This window comes from Ascaphus truei, chromosome 10 (genome assembly GCF_040206685.1).
Source record: "Ascaphus truei isolate aAscTru1 chromosome 10, aAscTru1.hap1, whole genome shotgun sequence".
Lineage (NCBI taxonomy): Eukaryota > Metazoa > Chordata > Amphibia > Anura > Ascaphidae > Ascaphus > Ascaphus truei.
The window spans coordinates 30,581,989-30,608,326 of record NC_134492.1 but is presented as its reverse complement, the minus strand read 5'-3'; the positions used below and the strand labels follow the sequence as shown (position 1 = coordinate 30,608,326).

The window sequence follows — 26,338 nt, the reverse complement described above, 5'->3', positions numbered from 1 at the left end:
ATGAGAGCGTTTTTCATGGTCTCCTATTGTGAATGGTAAAGAAACCTAGAATACATGGAATAATGCCGTGTATCACATTGCACACACGGGGGTTTCATGAACACCTGTTTCTGTATTTAATAAATGTGTATTGAATGCCAACATTATGCTTGGGCGTTGCACCTATTCACTTGAACTATCTCTCCCAGTAAAGCACAAATTTATATTTAGAATTAAAAACAGTAATAGGTAACTAAATCCACCCACCTTGGCATTAAATCCACTCCGATGATTTCTCATCTAATTTCCCATATTGATTTGTAACAAAAGACATTCCATTATGTTACCTTCCGAGTAGATAAATATGTCCGCTGTATGCATAAGGTCTATTACCTTGTTTGTCAGACTAATCGCACTGTACTAGCATTGATTCTAATCAAGTCGGTTCGAAATCTAAGATCAAGTATTAGTTCTCAAACATCTAAAGTATGTGAAGTATAATTGGTTTCTCAAGGTGCAGTGAGGCTTAAGAGCAATCCAAGCCGTGTTTTTGTTGTTGTTGCTATTTTAACACAGGATTGAAGCAGGGGGCCTCCGGAGCTGAACCCTGTTAATTTCAGCTCTGGGGACCCCCTGTTTCCGGAGCTACTTACCTCCGTAAGGGGTGCCGATAGCTCTCTGCGCTTTTCTGCAGTTTCTGCTCCCGTGTCACATGGGCCAATAGGAAGCCACATAGGGTGATGTCACGGCTTCCTATTGGCCGCCAGGGCCTGGAAGCTTTGAAAATCTGCCATATAGTGAACCCTGACGTGCCTACTAGCACCCCCTTTGAAGGTAAGTACCCCCAGAAACAGGGGGTCCCCAGAGCTGAAATGAATGGGATTCAGCTTTAGAGAACCCCTGCTTCAATCCTGTACAGGCATACCCCGGTTTAAGGACACTCACTTTAAGTACAATCGCCAGTAAGTACATCTCGCTCAATAGGCAAACGGCAGCTCACGCATGCGCCTGTCAGCACGTCCTGAACAGCAATACCGGCTCACTACCTGTACCGAAGCTGTGCGCAAGCGGGGAGACTATAGAGCCTGTTACACATGTGTTATTTACATCAGTTATGCACGTATATGATGATTGCAGTACACTACATGCATCGATAAGTGGAATAAAGGGAGTGCTTCACTTTAAGTACATTTTCATTTTACATACATGCTCCAGTCCCATTGCGCACGCTAATGCGGGGTATGCCTGTATATATATAAAAAAAAAAATAACAAAACACCAGCTTGGATTGCCTCTTTAATTAACATAACGTTAGTATTACAATAAAAGGAAACAGGTTTTTGGGGGTGCTTAAAGACAATTATATGACCCAAATGATTGAGGAACCAACCAGGAGAGAGGGGCAATACTGGATTTGGTTATATCAAACAATGTAGAAGTAATAGCAAATATTAAAGTCCTGGAACATTTGGGTAACAGTGATCATAACATGGTTTCATTTGAAATAAATAATCAAAAAACAGATTACATGGGTTCAACAAAGACCTTAAACTTTAGAAAGGCAGGTTTTAATAAACTGAGGTCTAATCTACATGTAATACACTGGGATGATGGTTTTGCAGGGAAAAATGTAGAAGATAAATGGGCAGTCTTTAAAACATTGTTAGAAAAGCACACTTATCAGTGTATACCTTTGGGTAATAAGTATAAAAGAAATAAGACAAAACCAGTGTGGCTAAATAAATAAGTAGGGGAGGAAAAGGAAAAGAAGAGGCAGGTGTTTAGATTCTTTAAATCAGAAGGGACAGAGGCATCATATCAGAATTATATGGAATGTAACAAAAATTGCAAAAGGGCAATCAAATTAGCAAAAAAGGATAATGAAAAAGGATTGCAATAGAAAGTAAGGTCAACCCTAAAAAGTTCTTTAAGTACCTTAATAACAAAAAAATGACAAAAAGGACCCTTTCAGTGTGAGATGGGCAGGCAGATTATTGGAGATAAGGAAAAAGCAGAAGTATTAAACAAATTATTTGCCTCTGTGTTTACCAGGGAAGAATCAATTTCAATTGTAGTGCCGCTGGAGGAAGCCACAACCTCCATATTAATGAACAATTGGTTAACTGAGAAAGAGTTTATAGGCAGTTTGAAAAAATTTAAGTGAACAAGGTACCTGGCCCCAATGGCACACATCCAAGAGTTCTCAAGGAGTTAAGTTCAGTAATAGCAAAACCATTACATTTAATATTCAAGGACTCAATTTTCACAGGCTCAGTACCACATGATTGGCGTAAAGCAGATGTGGGGCCTATATTTAAAAAGGTTGCTAGATATGCACCTGGATTGAAAACTGGTTGAAGGATAGACAACAGAGGGTTGTCATAAATGGAACTTTTTCAGGTCATGAATGGAGTACCTCAGGGATTGGTACTGCATCCCTGCTTTTTAACTTGTTTATTAATGACCTTGAGGTGTGCATCGAGAGCAAAGTCTCCATCTTTACCGATGATACTAAATTGTGTAAGGTAGTAGAATCAGAGCAGGATGTCATTTCTCTCCAGAAGGACTTGGAGAGACTGGAAACTTGGGCAGGTAAATGGCAGATGTGGTTTAATACAGATAAATGTAAGGTTATGCATTTGGGAAGCAAGAATAAACAGGCGACTTACAATTTAAATGGGGATAAATTAGGGGAATCCTTGATGGAGAAGAATTTAGGAGTGTTTGTAGACAGCAGGCTTAGCAATAGTGCCCAATGTCATGCAGTAGCTGCAAAGGCAAACAAGATCTTATCTTGCATCAAACAGGCAATGGATGGAAGGGAAGTAAACATAATTATGCCCCTTTAAAAAGCATTAGTAAGACCACACCTTGAATATGGAGTACAATTTTAGGCACCACTCCTTAGAAAATACATTATGGAACTAGAGAGAGTGCAGAGAAGAGCCACCAAATTAATAAAGGGGATGGACATTCTAACTTATGAGGAGAGGCTAGCTAAATTAGATTTATTTACATTAGAAAAGAGGCGTCTAAGAGGGGATATGATAACTATATACAAATATATTCGGGGACAGTAAAGGGAGCTGTCAAAAGGACTATTCATCCCAAGGGCGGTACAAAGCACTCGGGCCATCCCTTAAGGTTGGAGAAACAGAGATTTCACCAGCAACAAAGGAAAGGGCTCTTTACAGTAAGGGCAGTTAAAATGTGGAATTCATTACCCATGGAGACTGATGGCAGATACAATAGATTTGTTCAAAAAAAGGTTGGACATCTTTTTAGAAAGGAAAGGTATAAAGGGATATACCAAATAAGTAAGCGTGGGAAGGTTGTTGACCCAAGGAGTAAACCGATTGCCAATTCTTGGAGCCAGGAAGGAATTAATTTTTCCCCTTATGAGATTTCATTGGATTATATAACACTGGGGTTTTTTGTTTGCCTTCCTCTGGATCAATAAGGAAGTATAGATATAGGATAAAGTATCTGTTGTCTAAATTTTGCATAGGTTGAAGTTGATAGACGTATGTCTTTTTTCAATCTCATCTACTATGTAACTATGTAACACTTAAACTACAGAAGAACTTCACAGTGATAGCCCTTTATTAGGTTATCTGATAGTATGTATCAACAACTGTCCAAATGATAAATGAACATCTACAGTCACTAGGCCAAGTTTACTCATTTTCTCCTAATTTTATTCCCTTTGCCCCTCCAAAACCTTAATATCATAAAACCACCCAAATGGATATCTTAGAAATATACACATTTTATTCCTTTATAGCGCCAGATATGTAAGCAGCACCTTCTACACACATACGAACAACATAGAATATTTAGTAATATTGATACAATAGTGCAGGGGTGGCCAACTCCAGTCCACAAGGGCCACCAACAGGCCAGGTTTTAAGGATATCCCTGCTTCAGCACAGGTGGTCTTCGACTGAACCACTGACTGAGCCACCTGTGCAGAAGCAGGGACATCCTTAAAACCTGACCTGTTGGTGGCCCTTGAGGACTGGAGTTGGCCGCCCCTGCAATAGTTACATACATAGTTACATAGTAGATGAGGTTGAAAAAAGACGTATGTCCATCAAGTTCAACCTATGCTAAATTTAGACAACAGATACTTTATTCTATATCTATACTTACTTATTGATCCAGAGGAAGACAAAATAAAAAACCCCATTAAGGGGAAAAATTAATTCCTTCCTGACTCCAAGAATTGGCAATTGGATTAATCCCTGGATCAACATCCTTCCCATGTATACTTATTTGGTATATCCCTGTATACCTTTACCATCTAAAAATATGTCCAACCTTTTTTTGAACAAATCTATTGTATCTGCCATCACAGTCTCCATGGGTAATGAATTCCACATTTTAACTGCCCTTACTGTAAAGAACCCTTTCCTTTGTTGCTGGGGAAATTTCCTTTCCTCCAACCTTAAGGGATGGCCCGAGTCCTTTATACTGCCCGTGGGATGAATAGTTCTTTTGAAAGCTCCTTGTATTGTCCCTGAATATATTTGTATATAGTTATCATATCCCCTCTTAGACGCCTCTTTTCTAATGTAAATAAATCTAATTTAGCTAGCCTCTCCTCATAAGTTAGAATGTCCATCCCCTTTATTAATTTGGTGGCTCTTCTCTGCAGTCTCTCTAGTTCCATAATGTCTTTTCTTAGGATTGGTGCCCAAAATTGTACTCCATATTCAAGGTGTGGTCTTACTAATGCTTTGTAAAGGGGCATAATTATGTTTACTTCCCTTCCATCCATTGCCCGTTTGATGCAAGATAAGATCTTGTTTGCCTTTGCAGCTACTGCATGACATTGGGCACTATTGCTAAGCCTGCTGTCTACAAGCACTCCTAAATCCTTCTCCATCAAGGATTCCCCCAATATATCTCCATTTAATTTGTAAGTCGCCTTTTTATTCTTGCATCCCAAATGCATAACCTTACATTTATCTGTATTAAACCTCATTTGCCATTTACCTGCCCACGTTTCCAGTCTCTCCAAGTCCTTCTGAAGAGAAATTACATCCTGCTCTGATTCTATTACCTTACACAATTTAGTATCATCAGCAAAGATGGAGACTTTGCTCTCGATCCCAACCTCAAGGTCATTAATAAACAAGTTAAAAAGCAGGGGTCCCAGTACCGATCCTTGAGGTACTCCACTCACGACTTTAGCCCAACCTGAAAAAGTTGCATTTATGACAACCCTCTGTTGTCTGTCCTTTAACCAGTTTTCAATCCAGGTGCATATATTATTACTGAGTCCAATTTTCTTTATTTTGTACACCAACCTCTTGTGTGAAACTGTATCAAAAGCCTTTCAAAATCTAAGTAGACCACATCAACTGCATTACCCTGGTCTAAATTCCTACTTACCTCCTCAAAGAAACAAATAAGGTTAGTTTGGCAAGATCTATCCTTCATAAATCCATGCTGACTATTACTAATAATTTTGTTTTCCATTAGGTATTCCTGAATATTATCCCGTATCAAACCTTCAAGTAGTTTCCCTACTATTGAAGTCAGACTTACAGGTCTGTAATTCCCCGGGTGTGATCTAGCTCCCTTTTTAAATATAGGCACCACATCTGCTTTACGCCAATCTTGTGCTACTGAGTCTGTGGAAATGGAGTCCATGAATATTAAATATAATGGTTTTGCTATTACTGAGCTTAACTCCTTGAGAACTCTTGGATGTATGCCATCGGGGCCAGGTGCCTTATTTACTTTAATTTTTTCAAGTCGCTTATGAACTTCTTCCTCAGTTAACCAATTGGTCATTTATATGGAGGTTGTGGCTTCCTCCTGTGGCGCTATTATTGAACTTGATTCTTCCCTGGTAAACACAGAGGCAAAGAATTTGTTTAATACCTCAGCTTTTTCCTTATCTCCAATAATCGGCCTACCCATCTCACATTGAAAGGGCCCTATATTTTCTTTTCTCATTTTTTTGTTATTTAGGTACTTAAAGAACTTTTTAGGGTTGACCTTACTTTCTATTGCAATCCTTTTTTCATTATCCATTTTTGCTAATTTAATTGCCCTTTTGCAATTTTTGTTACATTCCTTATAATTCTGATACGATGTCTCTGTCCATTTCCTCCCCTACCTGTTTATGGTTAGTGGTTATGTATCTTGTTGGAGGAATGGTACAATTATGCTATTTTCATATTTTCTTTTAGTTTATACAGCACCTCATTATATTCAAAGAGTAAGCTTTAAGAACATCATTTAAAAACAACAAAAAAGGCTACATGACACTTAAAGGTTTAGTTCCACGTGACATTATTAAAGTCAAGTGAAAGCACTCAATGTATAATATCATTAAGATGTTTAATAGTCTGTTAACGGGAGGCATAATAACATAATAACATAACCCATGTATTAACACATATCACAGACATGCAGCTATTGTCCTGTGCTACTCGAGCCGCATACATAATTCAGGAAGGAATGTAACAGCGAACAGGGCTGAGATATAAGCATGTTTTTACACAAGCGATAATGGGCATTTTCAAGAACACCCACTACAAATGTTATAACATTAGTATTTCTCCAAAACTGGATCATTTCCTGCTAATAATTCAGTTTATTTTGGCCATTCGGACAGTAAAGGGGGTTAAATGTAATTTGTGAATAGACACCGCACTAAAAGTATGCATCCTCCTACAGCTGCTCGTCTGTCTTAATTAAAGCCCAGGAAGGGATATCAGACGTGGGCCTTATTCTATATATTCTGAAGCGGACGTTCTGGCTGTTTTCGCATGAAAATCACCATTGAAGTGAATGGGAATTTTCAGCCCAAAATGGTCAGAACGGTTGCTTCAGACGAAACCCATAAAGGTATATTGTGAGTAAAGAAACCCCTGCTCTGTAGGATCCTACTGTATGCGAAGTGCTGCTATCCAGATAATTTCCCCAAGATGGTCTGCAGCCCATTTGGGCAATGTGAAGAGGCTTAATGCTAAGATGACAAACTGGTTTCTCTTGTGATTTGTAGTTTGCCTTTGGGGTACCTGACTTGTCTCTGAAGGACATAGCCTGCAGCCAGAGCCTACTCGAGCGCTTCATCATTTTCAGCAGCCGCAGAGGCATGCATACCGTGCGCAACGCCATGTGCGGCCTGTCCCAGCACCGGCTACAAAGGATAGAAGATGTATTGTACGCAAGCGTTGATTTCTTCAAGCTCTTTGAAATTGTAAGTACTCAACTCCTCTCTATCTGGCATTGCCCGTTACAGGTACGACGCAGAGCAAGTATGCATCACTAATATGCTCATACACGAGGCTAAAATTGGATGGGTTAACGGTAGGGAATTGGAAGTTATTAGGAAAGCACTTATTAAACATGATTGGTCTCCTTGTTGAAGAATGGATCACCTGAGATATTCAATATATACTGTACTCATTAAATTTGAAGGCAAAAATAATTGGTCTTGAGCAAACCAATAATCATATTTGCCTTTGCGAGAACCTGTCTCACACACAGTTTTTTTTTATTTATTGATACATACGTTGAAAAAAAAAATGAACTTTTGAATTTCACAAATTACCCACGAAAATGTGGGTAGAAGATACATTGAATAATAAGAGGGATTGTTTGTGTAATGATAACAAATACCAGGATTATCCTGAGTGAGAAAGCAAGGACAAGTGAGTATTACAAGTGGATTAAAGATATGGATTAGGGAGAATTATTATAACCGCTGCGCAGTTTGTCACCAACGCACTGCTCTCGCCACCTCACATCCCGAGCCCAACACTTCCAGTGAATATCTGGCAGAAAACCTCTCTGTGATATCTGAACGCTTGGTAATTAATGCATGAGCCTCGCTTTCTTCAAAAGATAAAGGATGTATTGCATATACTTTTCTTTTCCCTCTCTCTCGGCTGTTTTTATATGTTTGAGAAACTGTACTCTAAAACAGGGGGGCTAAACTCCTGTCCTCAAGCCTTCCCCCCCACCCCCCCAACAGGTCAGGTTTTCAGGATATCCCAGCTTCAGCACAGGTGGCTCAATCAGTCCCGGCTTCGGCTGAGCCTCTGATTGAGCCACCTGTGCTAAATCTGGGATATTGTGAAAACCAGACCTGTTGGGGGGACGAGGGCTGGAGCTGAGCACCCCTGCTCTAAAGGTTTAAGTGATTTCAAGTATTTAAATAGGGTTTCCTCTTAATAGAAGTCCTTATTAGCTGTTGCTATGCTGATGCTTCTGATTTGGATTTCTATGTTACTTGTGGGCACTTTGAAAGGGCCTCAAAGATTGCATGCATGTTTTATAAAGAGTAATGCACATGTGTGCCTGCAATGAATACAGAAACACTTGTGTTCTGAACCCCTTCCTAGGGAGATCCCTACCAACCATTTTTCACCTGACCTCCCTCCCCCACCCCTGCACAGGAATGTGTCACTACCAGTCCCCCTGTGGCTGTTTAGGCACACCTAGCATTTTCCACTTTTGATTTTGGGCAGAGCCTGCCCGACTGTACAGTCGGCAGCTCCTTCTTTGCATGTTTCCGGCATCTTTAAGCTGACTGGCATGGCCATTCTACTGCTGCCGTGATGACAACCTATACCGAAATAACTTAAAAAGGTATACAGTAGACATTATACAGGAATGGGTTGGAGGGTTTGCTTCCTCTCACTATTGTCCTGGCTTACTGTTACGATCCCCTGCGTATCCCCGCCCACCTGGCTACATGCATGAGACCCCCCTATATTACCTGGTCTCCCGCACGTAGCCACCCCCCACCCTCCACCCCATTGTCTGCCTGAACCGTTGCCAATAACCCCTAAGGGGGGCCACCTGCTTCAATCCCCACTTCGGGCCGACCTACAGCCCTTATGGCAGCGACGGCCGTATGCTGGGGTCTCTACCTCTTCTTAAAGGATTAATGTGCTGATCCCTTGTTTCTCAGCCTACTTAAATGTAGCCCTTTTTGTGAACACCTGAACTAAGGGACTATGGTGCATAAACCTGTGGCTTCAGGAGCTCTGAGCCTCCGCATATTGGGAGCCTGGGGGTATACGTTTATCACTTGTGGTGCAGCGCCTCCACTCACCCAGGATCCCCATTATAGAGATTATACCCTGAGCAAGAACCTAACAACAACAGTATGCAACCAACCTTTTTATATCACACATGAATAACAAATGATATGCAGAATTATCATATAACCTTTACATACACACACACAACGTGGCTCGGCCACACCTTATTGGGATGATGTCCTGTACATAAGTGGCTCTGCCACTCTCCTTAGGAGTATGTCTCATAACCAGTAAAGTATGGTACCATATGCATTCTCTCAGGGAACCCGATTAGTTAGTGGGAGGCGGGATCAGCGCCTGGTGACCGGTGTAGGTGCACTTGTAGATAAGGATACCTTCCGGTCACTACGATGACCTTGACACTCCACGGGGTCCTGGTGTTAATCCAGCCTTGCGCCGTCTCTCCCTTCTGCAGCACCGTCAGATGGGAAATCCAAGATGGCGGCCGCAGCTCCGCAGCTCCGCATATGAACCTCACTAAAGGGAAACGTCCCTGACGACTATGGGCGTCCTTACAAATACAGCACCCTACGATGGCGGGGGAAAGACTCCTGGGGCTGTGGGCATACCCTATCTAAGCAGACGGGTCACTGACCCTCTGCTCTCGCACACGAGGTTCCGCCAACCTCCTCCTTCACCTCCCTCGCTGCTCTGGCCCACCGCCCACACGCATCCGGTTCCTGCATACACAGTCTCGCATCCCATTGGTCCTCAGCCTCAGCTGACCTCCTCACAGTCAGAGTTCATAGTTCAACCCCCTCCAAGTCTCTACTTATGATTACCCTTCGCGCGCTTCCCTCGCGCATGCGCAGCCCAACTGGTACGCAGTAACTTCGCTGGCAAACAGGGACAATATGGCGCTGCCTATGTAATTGACAGCGCGGAACCTTTAATATATATGTACATCCTTACATTCTCCCCCCTCCAGAATCCAGCGTCCCCGCTGGACTACCTAACCACATATATATTAACTATGTACACAACCCTCTCTTCCTAGATTAGGTTACACATCTCATTAAACAGTACCATCATAGCTTGCATCCTATGCCGAGCCCACTGCTGAGCCTCATAATGGGGTGCCCCAAACTGATCATATGCCATTCGCATGGGAGGTTGACTGTTTCTTTGACTTCGGCGGGGTTGATCCTCCTCTGCTTCCTCTGCAGAGTGCTCAGTCTCAACTGGTATTTCCGTCTCTACCCTTGAGGGGTGTTCAGCATTAGCACAGTCTCTTTGGGGTGTAAAACATGGACTTTGTGGGTCTAGAGGCTGACTCACTGGAGTCAAATGATCAATGTTCGGGCCAAAAGGCTCTTTACCCGTGGCTCCTTCGGGAGATGCCTCCACGGCCGGAAGGCCCCTTTGAGAGGTTCCCTCCATTGTATCCTCAGAGGTGGCAATTTTTATAGTCTCTGAGCCATCCTCTGTGTATTCAACTGCTCCATCTAGGGCAGTGGCTGGGGCTTCCAATTCATCCGTCCCTACTTGAGGTATGAGAAGCAGATGATTCCTATGCCACACTTTTACGCGGCCTTCAGAATCCTTGATCCGGTACACAGGAAGACCCGGCATCTGTGACTCCACCTCATACACACCCTCCCGCCACCGGTCTGCCAATTTATGCTTCCCAGGAACACCTAAGTTGCGTAAAAGGACCGCATCTCCGGGGTGAATTTCCTTGTAACGTACTTTGTGGTCATAACGCCTTTTATTCCCCGCATTTAATTGTGCGGTCGTCCGCTCAGCCAATTTGTAGGCCAACTGTAGACTGTCCTTTAGTCGCTGAACGTATCGGAAATGCGTCCTATTGGATACCCCATCGGTAGATATCCGTAGGCGCACATCCACCGGTAACCGGGCTTCCCTTCCGAACATCAAGAAATACGGGGTATACCCAGTGGACTCATGTCGGGTGCAATTATACGCATGTACCAATGCTTCGACGTGTTTACTCCACTCCGTCTTTTGCGGGCTCGTCAATGTACCCAACATATCCAACAAGGTGCGATTGAACCGTTCGGGCAAGGCATCCCCTTCGGGGTGGTACGGGGTAGTACGTGACTTGGCAATGTTCAGTAGGGTGAGCAACTCCCGTATCAGTGTGGTAAACATAAATGTCCTTGGCGCATTGTCTGGTGAATAACCTGACAGTTAATGAAGTCCAATTGGTCCTTGATGGTAGGGATATTAAATCCGGAATCCAATCTTTCCTGGAGGCCCTTGGAGGTAGTTGAATCAAATCTGTATTAATATAAAAGACAGAACAACCATTGCGCAGTACTTCTGGTCAAGCTTCTACTCCCCCACCGTTGCCAGCTACTTACATAAAAATGATTATAAAAGGGCCTCAAAAGGTATCTTTCACTTCTTCCCCGTCACCTTAATTCTGCTGTGTTGCCAGGTGGGATGACTCCTCTGATAAGAGGGAGGCCTCTCTCCAGCGTGATACCGGAAAATAAGGGGATAGGGCCAATGGTATGATACCGTCACAATTTTAATACAATAAAAACAAGACTATAAATCAGTGCACTCACATGCTTATAGTCCCTATATACGTGGTACAATGTGCCGTCCGCTTGCGTGGCAGGATGCTGGGTTGCTGCAGGTAAGGGTAAGATTCAGCGTGCGTCCCCGCCTCGTGGCCTCGATTCGGAGCGCCTCGTCTCACACCGATGATGTCACCGCTCAAGCTCCCCTGTTCCTCCGTGCATGCGTGGACGTAAGCAACGTAACACTGCTACAGAAACTCCACCCTACGCGCGTTTCGTGACTGCTGACGTCACTTCCTCAGGGGCAATGGAGTGTCCATGGTAGTAAGGGCTATTTAAACCCACCGGATTGTCAATGCAGGGCTCCCATTGGATATAGCCAAATTGGAAACCCCTGCTCATTACGTTGCACAATTTATCAATGTACAATCAAATGATATCGTTAATACATGTAAATCAGATATTATAAAATAATAAAACTGCATTAGCACAAAATTAACTCGACAGAATACAGGTAATTAATGTGTATGCTTTATAAAATGAATTCGGAGGGGGTTAACCTATATTGCACTGGGGGTTACCCTCTATTGCATCTAATAGAGAACTCAGAGGAAAAGATGTTTATTGAGGTTGAGGAATATACTAGCAGATGTCTAAACAATGTTATATTGATCTATCCATTTTTTAAAAATGAAGCCAGGTCGAACTCTATATTAAGTCCTTTTGGGGTCAGAGTTTTTAAAGTATATATCCAAAAGCTTTCGCGTCTGGATATCAGATTTATTTTATCTCCCCCTCTCCAATTTTGCTTTGGGCATTCAATTCCCTTACAGATTAACCCTGCTGGGTTCTGCCCATGCTTCAATCTAAAGTGGTTGGAGACACTATGTGTCTCCAAACCCCGTTTAATATTGAATACATGTTCTGCCAAGCGCCGTTTTAGTGGTCTACCTGTTCGCCCCACATATTGAAGCCCACACGGGCATTCTAACAGATAGACCACAAAAGGGCTCCTGCAGGTGATGAATGACCTAATTGGGAATGATATACCTGTTACATTTGACTTGAAGTCCTTACATTTTTGACCATATTTGCAGCCTATACATTTATTACATATAAAGTATCCATTTAGTTCCTTTAACCATGTTGTATTCCGTGACTTTACCTGGTTAAATGGGCAACTTGGTGAGAGTTTTAATTTCAGGTTGTCAGCCTTTTTAAAAACTATCTGTGGATGCTGGGGTAATATATTTTTTAGCTTCACATCACCAAGTAGGATACTCCAATGCTTTTTGATTATTGTTGTAAAAAAATACTTATCAGAGGAGTCATCCCACCTGGCAACACAGCAGAATTAAGGTGACGGGGAAGAAGTGAAAGATACCTTTTGAGGCCCTTTTATAATCATTTTTATGTAAGTAGCTGGCAACGGTGGGGGAGTAGAAGCTTGACCAGAAGTACTGCGCAATGGTTGTTCTGTCTTTTATATTAATACAGATTTGATTCAACTACCTCCAAGGGCCTCCAGGAAAGATTGGATTCCGGATTTAATATCCCTACCATCAAGGACCAATTGGACTTCATTAACTGTCAGGTTATTCACCAGACAATGCGCCAAGGACATTTATGTTTATTGTATGTTTTGTAGTGTTTGTTCAGTATTGATTGTGCATTCCTTGTGGATAGGTGTGTCATTCTCGTCCATAGGCAGCCACTTCCTCAGTTTAAAATTAGATTGCAGGATTCAGTTCATTTTCATTATAAATTCATGTATAGAGGAATTAATAATTAGAGACTTATATATCACAAGTAGGTAGTTAAGTTAGGTTAATAGGTTGAGCGCTTTAGTATATGTTTTAGTTTAGTTTAATATCACCACCTCCCGTATCAGTGTACTTTCAAAATCCCGGCCCTGATCGGAGTGAAGACGATTTGGTAACCCATAGTGAATGAAATATTTTTCCCATAGTACTCGGGCTACCGTTACGGCCTTCTGGTCTTTCGTAGGGAACGCTTGGGCGTACCTAGTGTAGTGGTCAGTGATCACGAGAACATTACTAACTCCCCGACTGTCGGGTTCGATACAAAGAAAATCCATACATAGACGGACCGTCCCGTTCTTCTTGCGGACTACCACAATGGGTGAGGCGTAAGGGCTCCGAGATTCCCGCACGATGCCAGCCGTTTTCATCTCGTCGATTAATCCCCTCACTTCGTCAGCATCCTTTGAGGCCAGCCGGCGGGAGCGCTCCCGGAAGGGGGTGGCGTCGCTCAGTCAGATGGTATGGTGGGCACTGCGACTGCACCCCACATCCATATCACCAGTGGAGAACACACCCCTTCGGTCGTGTAGCTCATCCTGTAGCCTCTTCCTCCACTCATCCGGGAGGGGCGAGTCGCCAAAGTCAAATTCCAATGCCGGCGCTATGGTAGCAGGCGAGCTCCTAGCTAGTTCCGTCGAGGCCTCCTCCTCGGAAGTTACCGGGTATATCCTCCCTAGCGTCTGCCGCCGGTCAATAGTCATCGGGTACGGGGATATATTCTGCACATACACCCAGGTGCGCTTCGGGATCTTCCCGGGCCATTCCTTGACCGAGGTTAGTACCTTGTAGCCCAAACGTTGTTCGTCCTGGGCCACACTCTCCAAGGTGAAGAGCTGATCCTCCGACCGTCGACGGGGGTAATGGCAAGCGGCGACCATCATTCGTCCTTCCCCTGGGGGAATCTGGGTCAGTCCCCATTCTTGGCTGTAGAGGACGCCATGCTCTTCCTCAGTCGCAATTTTACCGCAGACCTCTTGAAGGGCGGGACAGGCCGCTAGGGCCAGCAGTGGGGCTTCTCCTGCTTCCTGCAAAAACTGGCGGAATACCGCGCGCACAATGTCAGCGTTGGTCCCCAAGATGATTGGGGCGCTGGGGTGGTCCTGCGGCTCGGGGCACACTAGGGCCTCCACTTCCATGGGGTGATGTTTACCAGTATTCAGCTGGAGAATATCTAACTGCACCTTTACTACTCCGTCTATGGGGTAATCTTCATGACTCAGTCCCCGTAGTCGCAAGGCATCCGCAGATAGCAACGGTAGTTGGTATAGGTGTTGGTCGTAGAAGGGCCGATACACGATGGTCACTTGAGATCCCGTATCCAATAATGCGGCGGCGTAGATGCCCTCAATAACCACTCGAATAATGGAGGCGGGGCCAATCCGGGGGCTCGGAGAGGAGGGCAACACCTTTTCACCCTCCAGGGGCTGGCACGGCATCGACTGCGCCGATCGGGACGACGTCCTCCGCGAGGTGGGGCAGTGGGCCCGTAAATGTCCCATCTTTCCGCATGCGTAACACTGCATTTGGCTGAGGTAAGCCTCGTCTCTCCTGGTTGGGGGACTTCGCCCAGTCGGGGGACGAGGTCTGGGTGTCACGGGGGTGGGGACATCCTCGGGATCGAGATCCCCAGGTTCGGGCACGTCGGGCTTTGGGTCCACTTTCTTGGCTTCTTTACCCCCGGGCGGTGGCCTCTTCCCGGTGGCTAAGTCACGCCCTAACAACACCATCTCGTGCGCTTGGACCCGATCCATTAAGTCATGAAACGACAGGGCTTGCCCGGGCGTTATGCAGCTACTGACCCGCACCGACACGGGGTGTAGGGGTAAGAGGCCCCTCAGCAACTGAGTGGTACGTATTCCGTTGGCTTCTTTCCGTGGCAACACGCCTTTCCTGACCATATTCCAGAGATCCAGGTGTAGTCGCCTGAGAAAATCGGATACCATCTCCCCTTCCTTCTGGGCTAACGCATGAAATTTCGACATCAAAGTATACATGTCCACCGGAGCTCCATACGCCTTGGTTAGGCAGTAGATGAGGTCCGCCGCATCAGCTTCCGGGTTGTCGTCTCGGTAGTAGTGCACCATGTGGGACGCGGGGGGCCGTAAGCACTCGACGATGCGCTGTCTACGGACCGCGTCCGTGCAGGTCCATTCAGGTAGTACCTGTTCGGTATGATCCAGCCAGTCCTCTATCCCTACTTCCCCTTAGGGCGTGGGTTTCTCCCCGGAGAAGGCCTTCAACTTCCTGTACTGGAGCGACTGGGTGGTATTGTGGATAACGGCAGCTAAGGCGGGCAAAGAGGTGTCTCCCGGTAAGCTATCCCCGACAGCAGGGTAAGCGTCCAATCTTGATAGGCTAAGTCGGTTGAGGCTAGCCCGCAGGCCGGACGGGGTAGAGGAGGAGCCTAGGCTCAGGGCTGCGGACCAGTGAGGGTGCAGGCCACGGTCAGGGGAGTGGTCGGGGCCTCCCGTCGCGGCGCCAGCAGTGGGGGTATACTCTCTCCGGGGGGTGGAAGTGGCCAGGGGCGCAGGGGTGTCCGCCTGGACGATGGGACAGCGCACCCCCGGAGCCTCGGGCAGCAGCAGTATACGGGGCAAAGCCTCGGGGCATATATCTTGTTCAGTGGCATACAAGATCCGGCGCCAGGTCTGGTCGTGGTCATAAAAATGGTCTTGTACTTGGGCATTGTCCAGGAAAGGAAGCTTTCGGACCTGCTCGGTCACTGTGCCTAACGAGATCATGGCGGGGACATGGCCCAGCGCGAAAACACGGTTCAAGGGAATCCCGCGCCGTTGGGCCCACTTGCGCACCTCGAGCGCCGAGGGCACCGACATGATGTGGGTTGGTTGCACAATAGAGACAAAAAAAATGTGGGGGCACCCCAGGTCTAAGAATCTCAGCAGCGCCTCCAAATGTAGCCCTTTTTGTGAACACCTGAACTAAGGGACTACGGTGCATAAACCTGTGGCTTCAGGAGCTCTGAGCCTCCGCATATTGGGAGCCTGGGGGTATACCTTTATCACTTGTGGTGCAGTGCCTCCACTCACCCAGGATCCCCATTATAGAGATTATACCCTGAGCAAGAACCTAACAACAACAGTATGCAACCAACCTTTTTATATCACACATGAATAACAAATGATATGCAGAATTATCATATAACCTTTACATACACACACACAATGTGGCTCGGCCACACCTTATTGGGATGATGTCCTGTACATAAGTGGCTCTGCCACTCTCCTTAGGAGTATGTCTCATAACCAGTAAAGTATGGTACCATATGCATTCTCTCAGGGAACCCGATTAGTTAGTGGGAGGCGGGATCAGCGCCTGGTGACCGGTGTAGGTGCACTTGTAGATAAGGATACCTTCCGGTCACTACGATGACCTTGACACTCCACGGGGTCCTGGTGTTAATCCAGCCTTGCGCCGTCTCTCCCTTCTGCAGCACCGTCAGATGGGAAATCCAAGATGGCGGCCGCAGCTCCGCAGCTCCGCATATGAACCTCACTAAAAGGAAACGTCCCTGACGACTATGGGCGTCCTTACAAATACAGCACCCTACGATGGCGGGGGAAAGACTCCTGGGGCTGTGGGCATACCCTATCTAAGCAGACGGGTCACTGACCCTCTGCTCTCGCACACGAGGTTCCGCCAACCTCCTCCTTCACCTCCCTCGCTGCTCTGGCCCACCGCCCACACGCATCCGGTTCCTGCATACACAGTCTCGCATCCCATTGGTCCTCAGCCTCAGCTGACCTCCTCACAGTCAGAGTTCATAGTTCAACCCCCTCCAAGTCTCTACTTATGATTACCCTTCGCGCGCTTCCCTCGCGCATGCGCAGCCCAACTGGTACGCAGTAACTTCGCTGGCAAACAGGGACAATATGGCGCTGCCTATGTAATTGACAGCGCGGAACCTTTAATATATATGTACATCCTTACATTCTCCCCCCTCCAGAATCCAGCGTCCCCGCTGGACTACCTAACCACATATATATTAACTATGTACACAACCCTCTCTTCCTAGATTAGGTTACACATCTCATTAAACAGTACCATCATAGCTTGCATCCTATGCCGAGCCCACTGCTGAGCCTCATAATGGGGTGCCCCAAACTGATCATATGCCATTCGCATGGGAGGTTGACTGTTTCTTTGACTTCGGCGGGGTTGATCCTCCTCTGCTTCCTCTGCAGAGTGCTCAGTCTCAACTGGTATTTCCGTCTCTACCCTTGAGGGGTGTTCAGCATTAGCACAGTCTCTTTGGGGTGTAAAACATGGACTTTGTGGGTCTAGAGGCTGACTCACTGGAGTCAAATGATCAATGTTCGGGCCAAAAGGCTCTTTACCCGTGGCTCCTTCGGGAGATGCCTCCACGGCCGGAAGGCCCCTTTGAGAGGTTCCCTCCATTGTATCCTCAGAGGTGGCAATTTTTATAGTCTCTGAGCCATCCTCTGTGTATTCAACTGCTCCATCTAGGGCAGTGGCTGGGGCTTCCAATTCATCCGTCCCTACTTGAGGTATGAGAAGCAGATGATTCCTATGCCACACTTTTACGCGGCCTTCAGAATCCTTGATCCGGTACACAGGAAGACCCGGCATCTGTGACTCCACCTCATACACACCCTCCCGCCACCGGTCTGCCAATTTATGCTTCCCAGGAACACCTAAGTTGCGTAAAAGGACCGCATCTCCGGGGTGAATTTCCTTGTAACGTACTTTGTGGTCATAACGCCTTTTATTCCCCGCATTTAATTGTGCGGTCGTCCGCTCAGCCAATTTGTAGGCCAACTGTAGACTGTCCTTTAGTCGCTGAACGTATCGGAAATGCGTCCTATTGGATACCCCATCGGTAGATATCCGTAGGCGCACATCCACCGGTAACCGGGCTTCCCTTCCGAACATCAAGAAATACGGGGTATACCCAGTGGACTCATGTCGGGTGCAATTATACGCATGTACCAATGCTTCGACGTGTTTACTCCACTCCGTCTTTTGCGGGCTCGTCAATGTACCCAACATATCCAACAAGGTGCGATTGAACCGTTCGGGCAAGGCATCCCCTTCGGGGTGGTACGGGGTAGTACGTGACTTGGCAATGTTCAGTAGGGTGAGCAACTCCCGTATCAGTGTGGTAAACATAAATGTCCTTGGCGCATTGTCTGGTGAATAACCTGACAGTTAATGAAGTCCAATTGGTCCTTGATGGTAGGGATATTAAATCCGGAATCCAATCTTTCCTGGAGGCCCTTGGAGGTAGTTGAATCAAATCTGTATTAATATAAAAGACAGAACAACCATTGCGCAGTACTTCTGGTCAAGCTTCTACTCCCCCACCGTTGCCAGCTACTTACATAAAAATGATTATAAAAGGGCCTCAAAAGGTATCTTTCACTTCTTCCCCGTCACCTTAATTCTGCTGTGTTGCCAGGTGGGATGACTCCTCTGATAAGAGGGAGGCCTCTCTCCAGCGTGATACCGGAAAATAAGGGGATAGGGCCAATGGTATGATACCGTCACAATTTTAATACAATAAAAACAAGACTATAAATCAGTGCACTCACATGCTTATAGTCCCTATATACGTGGTACAATGTGCCGTCCGCTTGCGTGGCAGGATGCTGGGTTGCTGCAGGTAAGGGTAAGATTCAGCGTGCGTCCCCGCCTCGTGGCCTCGATTCGGAGCGCCTCGTCTCACACCGATGATGTCACCGCTCAAGCTCCCCTGTTCCTCCGTGCATGCGTGGACGTAAGCAACGTAACACTGCTACAGAAACTCCACCCTACGCGCGTTTCGTGACTGCTGACGTCACTTCCTCAGGGGCAATGGAGTGTCCATGGTAGTAAGGGCTATTTAAACCCACCGGATTGTCAATGCAGGGCTCCCATTGGATATAGCCAAATTGGAAACCCCTGCTCATTACGTTGCACAATTTATCAATGTACAATCAAATGATATCGTTAATACATGTAAATCAGATATTATAAAATAATAAAACTGCATTAGCACAAAATTAACTCGACAGAATACAGGTAATTAATGTGTATGCTTTATAAAATGAATTCGGAGGGGGTTAACCTATATTGCACTGGGGGTTACCCTCTATTGCATCTAATAGAGAACTCAGAGGAAAAGATGTTTATTGAGGTTGAGGAATATACTAGCAGATGTCTAAACAATGTTATATTGATCTATCCATTTTTTAAAAATGAAGCCAGGTCGAACTCTATATTAAGTCCTTTTGGGGTCAGAGTTTTTAAAGTATATATCCAAAAGCTTTCGCGTCTGGATATCAGATTTATTTTATCTCCCCCTCTCCAATTTTGCTTTGGGCATTCAATTCCCTTACAGATTAACCCTGCTGGGTTCTGCCCATGCTTCAATCTAAAGTGGTTGGAGACACTATGTGTCTCCAAACCCCGTTTAATATTGAATACATGTTCTGCCAAGCGCCGTTTTAGTGGTCTACCTGTTCGCCCCACATATTGAAGCCCACACGGGCATTCTAACAGATAGACCACAAAAGGGCTCCTGCAGGTGATGAATGACCTAATTGGGAATGATATACCTGTTACATTTGACTTGAAGTCCTTACATTTTTGACCATATTTGCAGCCTATACATTTATTACATATAAAGTATCCATTTAGTTCCTTTAACCATGTTGTATTCCGTGACTTTACCTGGTTAAATGGGCAACTTGGTGAGAGTTTTAATTTCAGGTTGTCAGCCTTTTTAAAAACTATCTGTGGATGCTGGGGTAATATATTTTTTAGCTTCACATCACCAAGTAGGATACTCCAATGCTTTTTGATTATTGTTGTAAAAAAATACTTATCAGAGGAGTCATCCCACCTGGCAACACAGCAGAATTAAGGTGACGGGGAAGAAGTGAAAGATACCTTTTGAGGCCCTTTTATAATCATTTTTATGTAAGTAGCTGGCAACGGTGGGGGAGTAGAAGCTTGACCAGAAGTACTGCGCAATGGTTGTTCTGTCTTTTATATTAATACAGATTTGATTCAACTACCTCCAAGGGCCTCCAGGAAAGATTGGATTCCGGATTTAATATCCCTACCATCAAGGACCAATTGGACTTCATTAACTGTCAGGTTATTCACCAGACAATGCGCCAAGGACATTTATGTTTATTGTATGTTTTGTAGTGTTTGTTCAGTATTGATTGTGCATTCCTTGTGGATAGGTGTGTCATTCTCGTCCATAGGCAGCCACTTCCTCAGTTTAAAATTAGATTGCAGGATTCAGTTCATTTTCATTATAAATTCATGTATAGAGGAATTAATAATTAGAGACTTATATATCACAAGTAGGTAGTTAAGTTAGGTTAATAGGTTGAGCGCTTTAGTATATGTTTTAGTTTAGTTTAATATCACCACCTCCCGTATCAGTGTACTTTCAAAATCCCGGCCCTGATCGGAGTGAAGACGATTTGGTAACCCATAGTGAATGAAATATTTTTCCCATAGTACTCGGGCTACCGTTACGGCCTTCTGGTCTTTCGTAGGGAACGCTTGGGCGTACCTAGTGTAGTGGTCAGTGATCACGAGAACATTACTAACTCCCCGACTGTCGGGTTCGATACAAAGAAAATCCATACATAGACGGACCGTCCCGTTCTTCTTGCGGACTACCACAATGGGTGAGGCGTAAGGGCTCCGAGATTCCCGCACGATGCCAGCCGTTTTCATCTCGTCGATTAATCCCCTCACTTCGTCAGCATCCTTTGAGGCCAGCCGGCGGGAGCGCTCCCGGAAGGGGGTGGCGTCGCTCAGTCAGATGGTATGGTGGGCACTGCGACTGCACCCCACATCCATATCACCAGTGGAGAACACACCCCTTCGGTCGTGTAGCTCATCCTGTAGCCTCTTCCTCCACTCATCCGGGAGGGGCGAGTCGCCAAAGTCAAATTCCAATGCCGGCGCTATGGTAGCAGGCGAGCTCCTAGCTAGTTCCGTCGAGGCCTCCTCCTCGGAAGTTACCGGGTATATCCTCCCTAGCGTCTGCCGCCGGTCAATAGTCATCGGGTACGGGGATATATTCTGCACATACACCCAGGTGCGCTTCGGGATCTTCCCGGGCCATTCCTTGACCGAGGTTAGTACCTTGTAGCCCAAACGTTGTTCGTCCTGGGCCACACTCTCCAAGGTGAAGAGCTGATCCTCCGACCGTCGACGGGGGTAATGGCAAGCGGCGACCATCATTCGTCCTTCCCCTGGGGGAATCTGGGTCAGTCCCCATTCTTGGCTGTAGAGGACGCCATGCTCTTCCTCAGTCGCAATTTTACCGCAGACCTCTTGAAGGGCGGGACAGGCCGCTAGGGCCAGCAGTGGGGCTTCTCCTGCTTCCTGCAAAAACTGGCGGAATACCGCGCGCACAATGTCAGCGTTGGTCCCCAAGATGATTGGGGCGCTGGGGTGGTCCTGCGGCTCGGGGCACACTAGGGCCTCCACTTCCATGGGGTGATGTTTACCAGTATTCAGCTGGAGAATATCTAACTGCACCTTTACTACTCCGTCTATGGGGTAATCTTCATGACTCAGTCCCCGTAGTCGCAAGGCATCCGCAGATAGCAACGGTAGTTGGTATAGGTGTTGGTCGTAGAAGGGCCGATACACGATGGTCACTTGAGATCCCGTATCCAATAATGCGGCGGCGTAGATGCCCTCAATAACCACTCGAATAATGGAGGCGGGGCCAATCCGGGGGCTCGGAGAGGAGGGCAACACCTTTTCACCCTCCAGGGGCTGGCACGGCATCGACTGCGCCGATCGGGACGACGTCCTCCGCGAGGTGGGGCAGTGGGCCCGTAAATGTCCCATCTTTCCGCATGCGTAACACTGCATTTGGCTGAGGTAAGCCTCGTCTCTCCTGGTTGGGGGACTTCGCCCAGTCGGGGGACGAGGTCTGGGTGTCACGGGGGTGGGGACATCCTCGGGATCGAGATCCCCAGGTTCGGGCACGTCGGGCTTTGGGTCCACTTTCTTGGCTTCTTTACCCCCGGGCGGTGGCCTCTTCCCGGTGGCTAAGTCACGCCCTAACAACACCATCTCGTGCGCTTGGACCCGATCCATTAAGTCATGAAACGACAGGGCTTGCCCGGGCGTTATGCAGCTACTGACCCGCACCGACACGGGGTGTAGGGGTAAGAGGCCCCTCAGCAACTGAGTGGTACGTATTCCGTTGGCTTCTTTCCGTGGCAACACGCCTTTCCTGACCATATTCCAGAGATCCAGGTGTAGTCGCCTGAGAAAATCGGATACCATCTCCCCTTCCTTCTGGGCTAACGCATGAAATTTCGACATCAAAGTATACATGTCCACCGGAGCTCCATACGCCTTGGTTAGGCAGTAGATGAGGTCCGCCGCATCAGCTTCCGGGTTGTCGTCTCGGTAGTAGTGCACCATGTGGGACGCGGGGGGCCGTAAGCACTCGACGATGCGCTGTCTACGGACCGCGTCCGTGCAGGTCCATTCAGGTAGTACCTGTTCGGTATGATCCAGCCAGTCCTCTATCCCTACTTCCCCTTAGGGCGTGGGTTTCTCCCCGGAGAAGGCCTTCAACTTCCTGTACTGGAGCGACTGGGTGGTATTGTGGATAACGGCAGCTAAGGCGGGCAAAGAGGTGTCTCCCGGTAAGCTATCCCCGACAGCAGGGTAAGCGTCCAATCTTGATAGGCTAAGTCGGTTGAGGCTAGCCCGCAGGCCGGACGGGGTAGAGGAGGAGCCTAGGCTCAGGGCTGCGGACCAGTGAGGGTGCAGGCCACGGTCAGGGGAGTGGTCGGGGCCTCCCGTCGCGGCGCCAGCAGTGGGGGTATACTCTCTCCGGGGGGTGGAAGTGGCCAGGGGCGCAGGGGTGTCCGCCTGGACGATGGGACAGCGCACCCCCGGAGCCTCGGGCAGCAGCAGTATACGGGGCAAAGCCTCGGGGCATATATCTTGTTCAGTGGCATACAAGATCCGGCGCCAGGTCTGGTCGTGGTCATAAAAATGGTCTTGTACTTGGGCATTGTCCAGGAAAGGAAGCTTTCGGACCTGCTCGGTCACTGTGCCTAACGAGATCATGGCGGGGACATGGCCCAGCGCGAAAACACGGTTCAAGGGAATCCCGCGCCGTTGGGCCCACTTGCGCACCTCGAGCGCCGAGGGCACCGACATGATGTGGGTTGGTTGCACAATAGAGACAAAAAAAATGTGGGGGCACCCCAGGTCTAAGAATCTCAGCAGCGCCTCCAAATGTAGCCCTTTTTGTGAACACCTGAACTAAGGGACTACGGTGCATAAACCTGTGGCTTCAGGAGCTCTGAGCCTCCGCATATTGGGAGCCTGGGGGTATACCTTTATCACTTGTGGTGCAGTGCCTCCACTCACCCAGGATCCCCATTATAGAGATTATACCCTGAGCAAGAACCTAACAACAACAGTATGCAACCAACCTTTTTATATCACACATGAATAACAAATGATATGCAGAATTATCATATAACCTTTACATACACACACACAATGTGGCTCGGCCACACCTTATTGGGATGATGTCCTGTACATAAGTGGCTCTGCCACTCTCCTTAGGAGTATGTCTCATAACCAGTAAAGTATGGTACCATATGCATTCTCTCAGGGAACCCGATTAGTTAGTGGGAGGCGGGATCAGCGCCTGGTGACCGGTGTAGGTGCACTTGTAGATAAGGATACCTTCCGGTCACTACGATGACCTTGACACTCCACGGGGTCCTGGTGTTAATCCAGCCTTGCGCCGTCTCTCCCTTCTGCAGCACCGTCAGATGGGAAATCCAAGATGGCGGCCGCAGCTCCGCAGCTCCGCATATGAACCTCACTAAAAGGAAACGTCCCTGACGACTATGGGCGTCCTTACAAATACAGCACCCTACGATGGCGGGGGAAAGACTCCTGGGGCTGTGGGCATACCCTATCTAAGCAGACGGGTCACTGACCCTCTGCTCTCGCACACGAGGTTCCGCCAACCTCCTCCTTCACCTCCCTCGCTGCTCTGGCCCACCGCCCACACGCATCCGGTTCCTGCATACACAGTCTCGCATCCCATTGGTCCTCAGCCTCAGCTGACCTCCTCACAGTCAGAGTTCATAGTTCAACCCCCTCCAAGTCTCTACTTATGATTACCCTTCGCGCGCTTCCCTCGCGCATGCGCAGCCCAACTGGTACGCAGTAACTTCGCTGGCAAACAGGGACAATATGGCGCTGCCTATGTAATTGACAGCGCGGAACCTTTAATATATATGTACATCCTTACATAAATAAAAGGAGATACACACGGTTTTATGTAGAAGTTAAAATGAGGTCACCGCTTTTTTAACATTAGTAAAGTTGTATTCATACAAGTTATATTAATAAAAACTGCCCTGCCAGCCAGTAAACGTGGATACCGAAACACCCATGTGTTCTGACTGCTATCTGGGGGATATCTTTACCAGCAATATTTCAGCTGACCTCCCTCCCCTCATCCATGTATTCTGCACAGTGCTATCTGGCGGGAGATCCTTACCAGCCATAGTTCAGCTGACTTCCCCCACGGGAATGCTTGCCTACCAGTCTTCTTGTAGATACCTAGGCCCAAATGCACCACTGGCACCCAGCGCGTTCCACTTTTGATTTTGGGCAGAGCAGGCTCAACTGCACAGTCCGCACCTCCAGCCTGTCAAATCTCTTATTGGAACAAACCACAGACCCGAGCGTGCAGTCGGCGCCTCCATCTTTTCATTTTCCCGGGATTCTTAAGCTGGCTGGCGCGGCAGCTCCACCACCCGGAGAGCCCATAAAGTCCTTTTACTGGGGCCGAACACCCACCCAAGCTGTGACCCAAAGTTCTAAAAGGTTAACGCATATACTGCCTGTTGGATGTTACATATAAAAACATCAAGTGCCTTGTCAAAGACATGTACCCTGTGCCCTCTATGCCAATTGCCTCTCCATGTATCAATTTCTAGTTGCCTCAGCACTTTCCTGCTACAAGAGAGGATGAACTCTCTTCCTGGTTCTCTCCATACCTGACCAACTAACTGGAGCGCCCCTCCAGGACAGTCTTGGAATGACCTCAGACCAGATTATCACTGTGTCATTCAATAATAGCTTTGAGCCTGGCACAGTCTGCTTGATGTTGGAAAATGAGTTCAGATAATTTACTCCTACCCAGATCCTTCCTGCTCAAGTGTATTAGGATCATGTCTGGATTCCTCTTGTAGATCACAGCTGCCTTAGCCTGCATTGGTTACAGTGTCCCCAGCACATACCTCTCTGCCCCAGCCAGCGGCGGATTTCAGATTCGCCACCCCATGGCACTTACCTGGTGCCACCTACTCCGTGCTGCCGCCCTCCCTCTTCTTTGAAATCGCAGCGTCAAATGACACTGCGACGTCACACGTCGTCTCATTGCCATGGCAACGTGATGGCATGACGCCGTATGATGTTGCAGCATCATTTCACGCTGCAGAAAGGAGGCGGCAGCAGCTAAGGAACTTCCCATCAGGCCCGATAGGCCTGAGATCGCAGCCTCTGTGTATGGGGGGGGGGGGGGAATGAGAAAGGGAGAATGAAAGGGAGAGTGACAGAGAAAGGGGAGAGAGGATGAGGAAGGGAGGGGGAGAGAATGAGAGAGAAAGGAAGGGAGAGTGACAGGGAGAGAGGGGAATGAGTGACAGGGAGCGAGGGGGGAATGAGAGACAGGGAGAGAGGGGAGGGGGAATGACAGAGAGGGAGGAAGGGGAGAGAATGACACAGAGAGGGAGAATGACAGATAGAGGTATGGGGAGAATGAGAGAGAAGAGAATGACAGGGAGAGAGGTGGAATTAAATTAACGGAGAGGTGGGGGGAGTGTATATAAATGTTAGAAAAAATCTATTAGGTATAACATTATAATTTCTCTGTTAGATAGAAAAAGCACAAGCTGAAGGTTTGCCTATGGTGCCAAATACC

The 26,338-nt window shown here is 47.1% G+C and overlaps 1 protein-coding gene across 2 annotated transcripts in view; it reads left to right on the top strand.

Moving 5' to 3' along the window:
• The window catches only part of ABCA4 (ATP binding cassette subfamily A member 4), a 183,151-nt gene that overhangs the window by 26,938 nt on the left and 129,875 nt on the right, over positions 1 to 26,338 (top strand). For both annotated transcript variants that reach the window (XM_075616438.1, XM_075616437.1), the window contains exon 7: positions 7,001 to 7,198. In XM_075616438.1, coding sequence (XP_075472553.1) covers positions 7,001 to 7,198 — 198 coding nt within the window. The remainder of the gene's footprint in view (positions 1 to 7,000; positions 7,199 to 26,338) is intronic.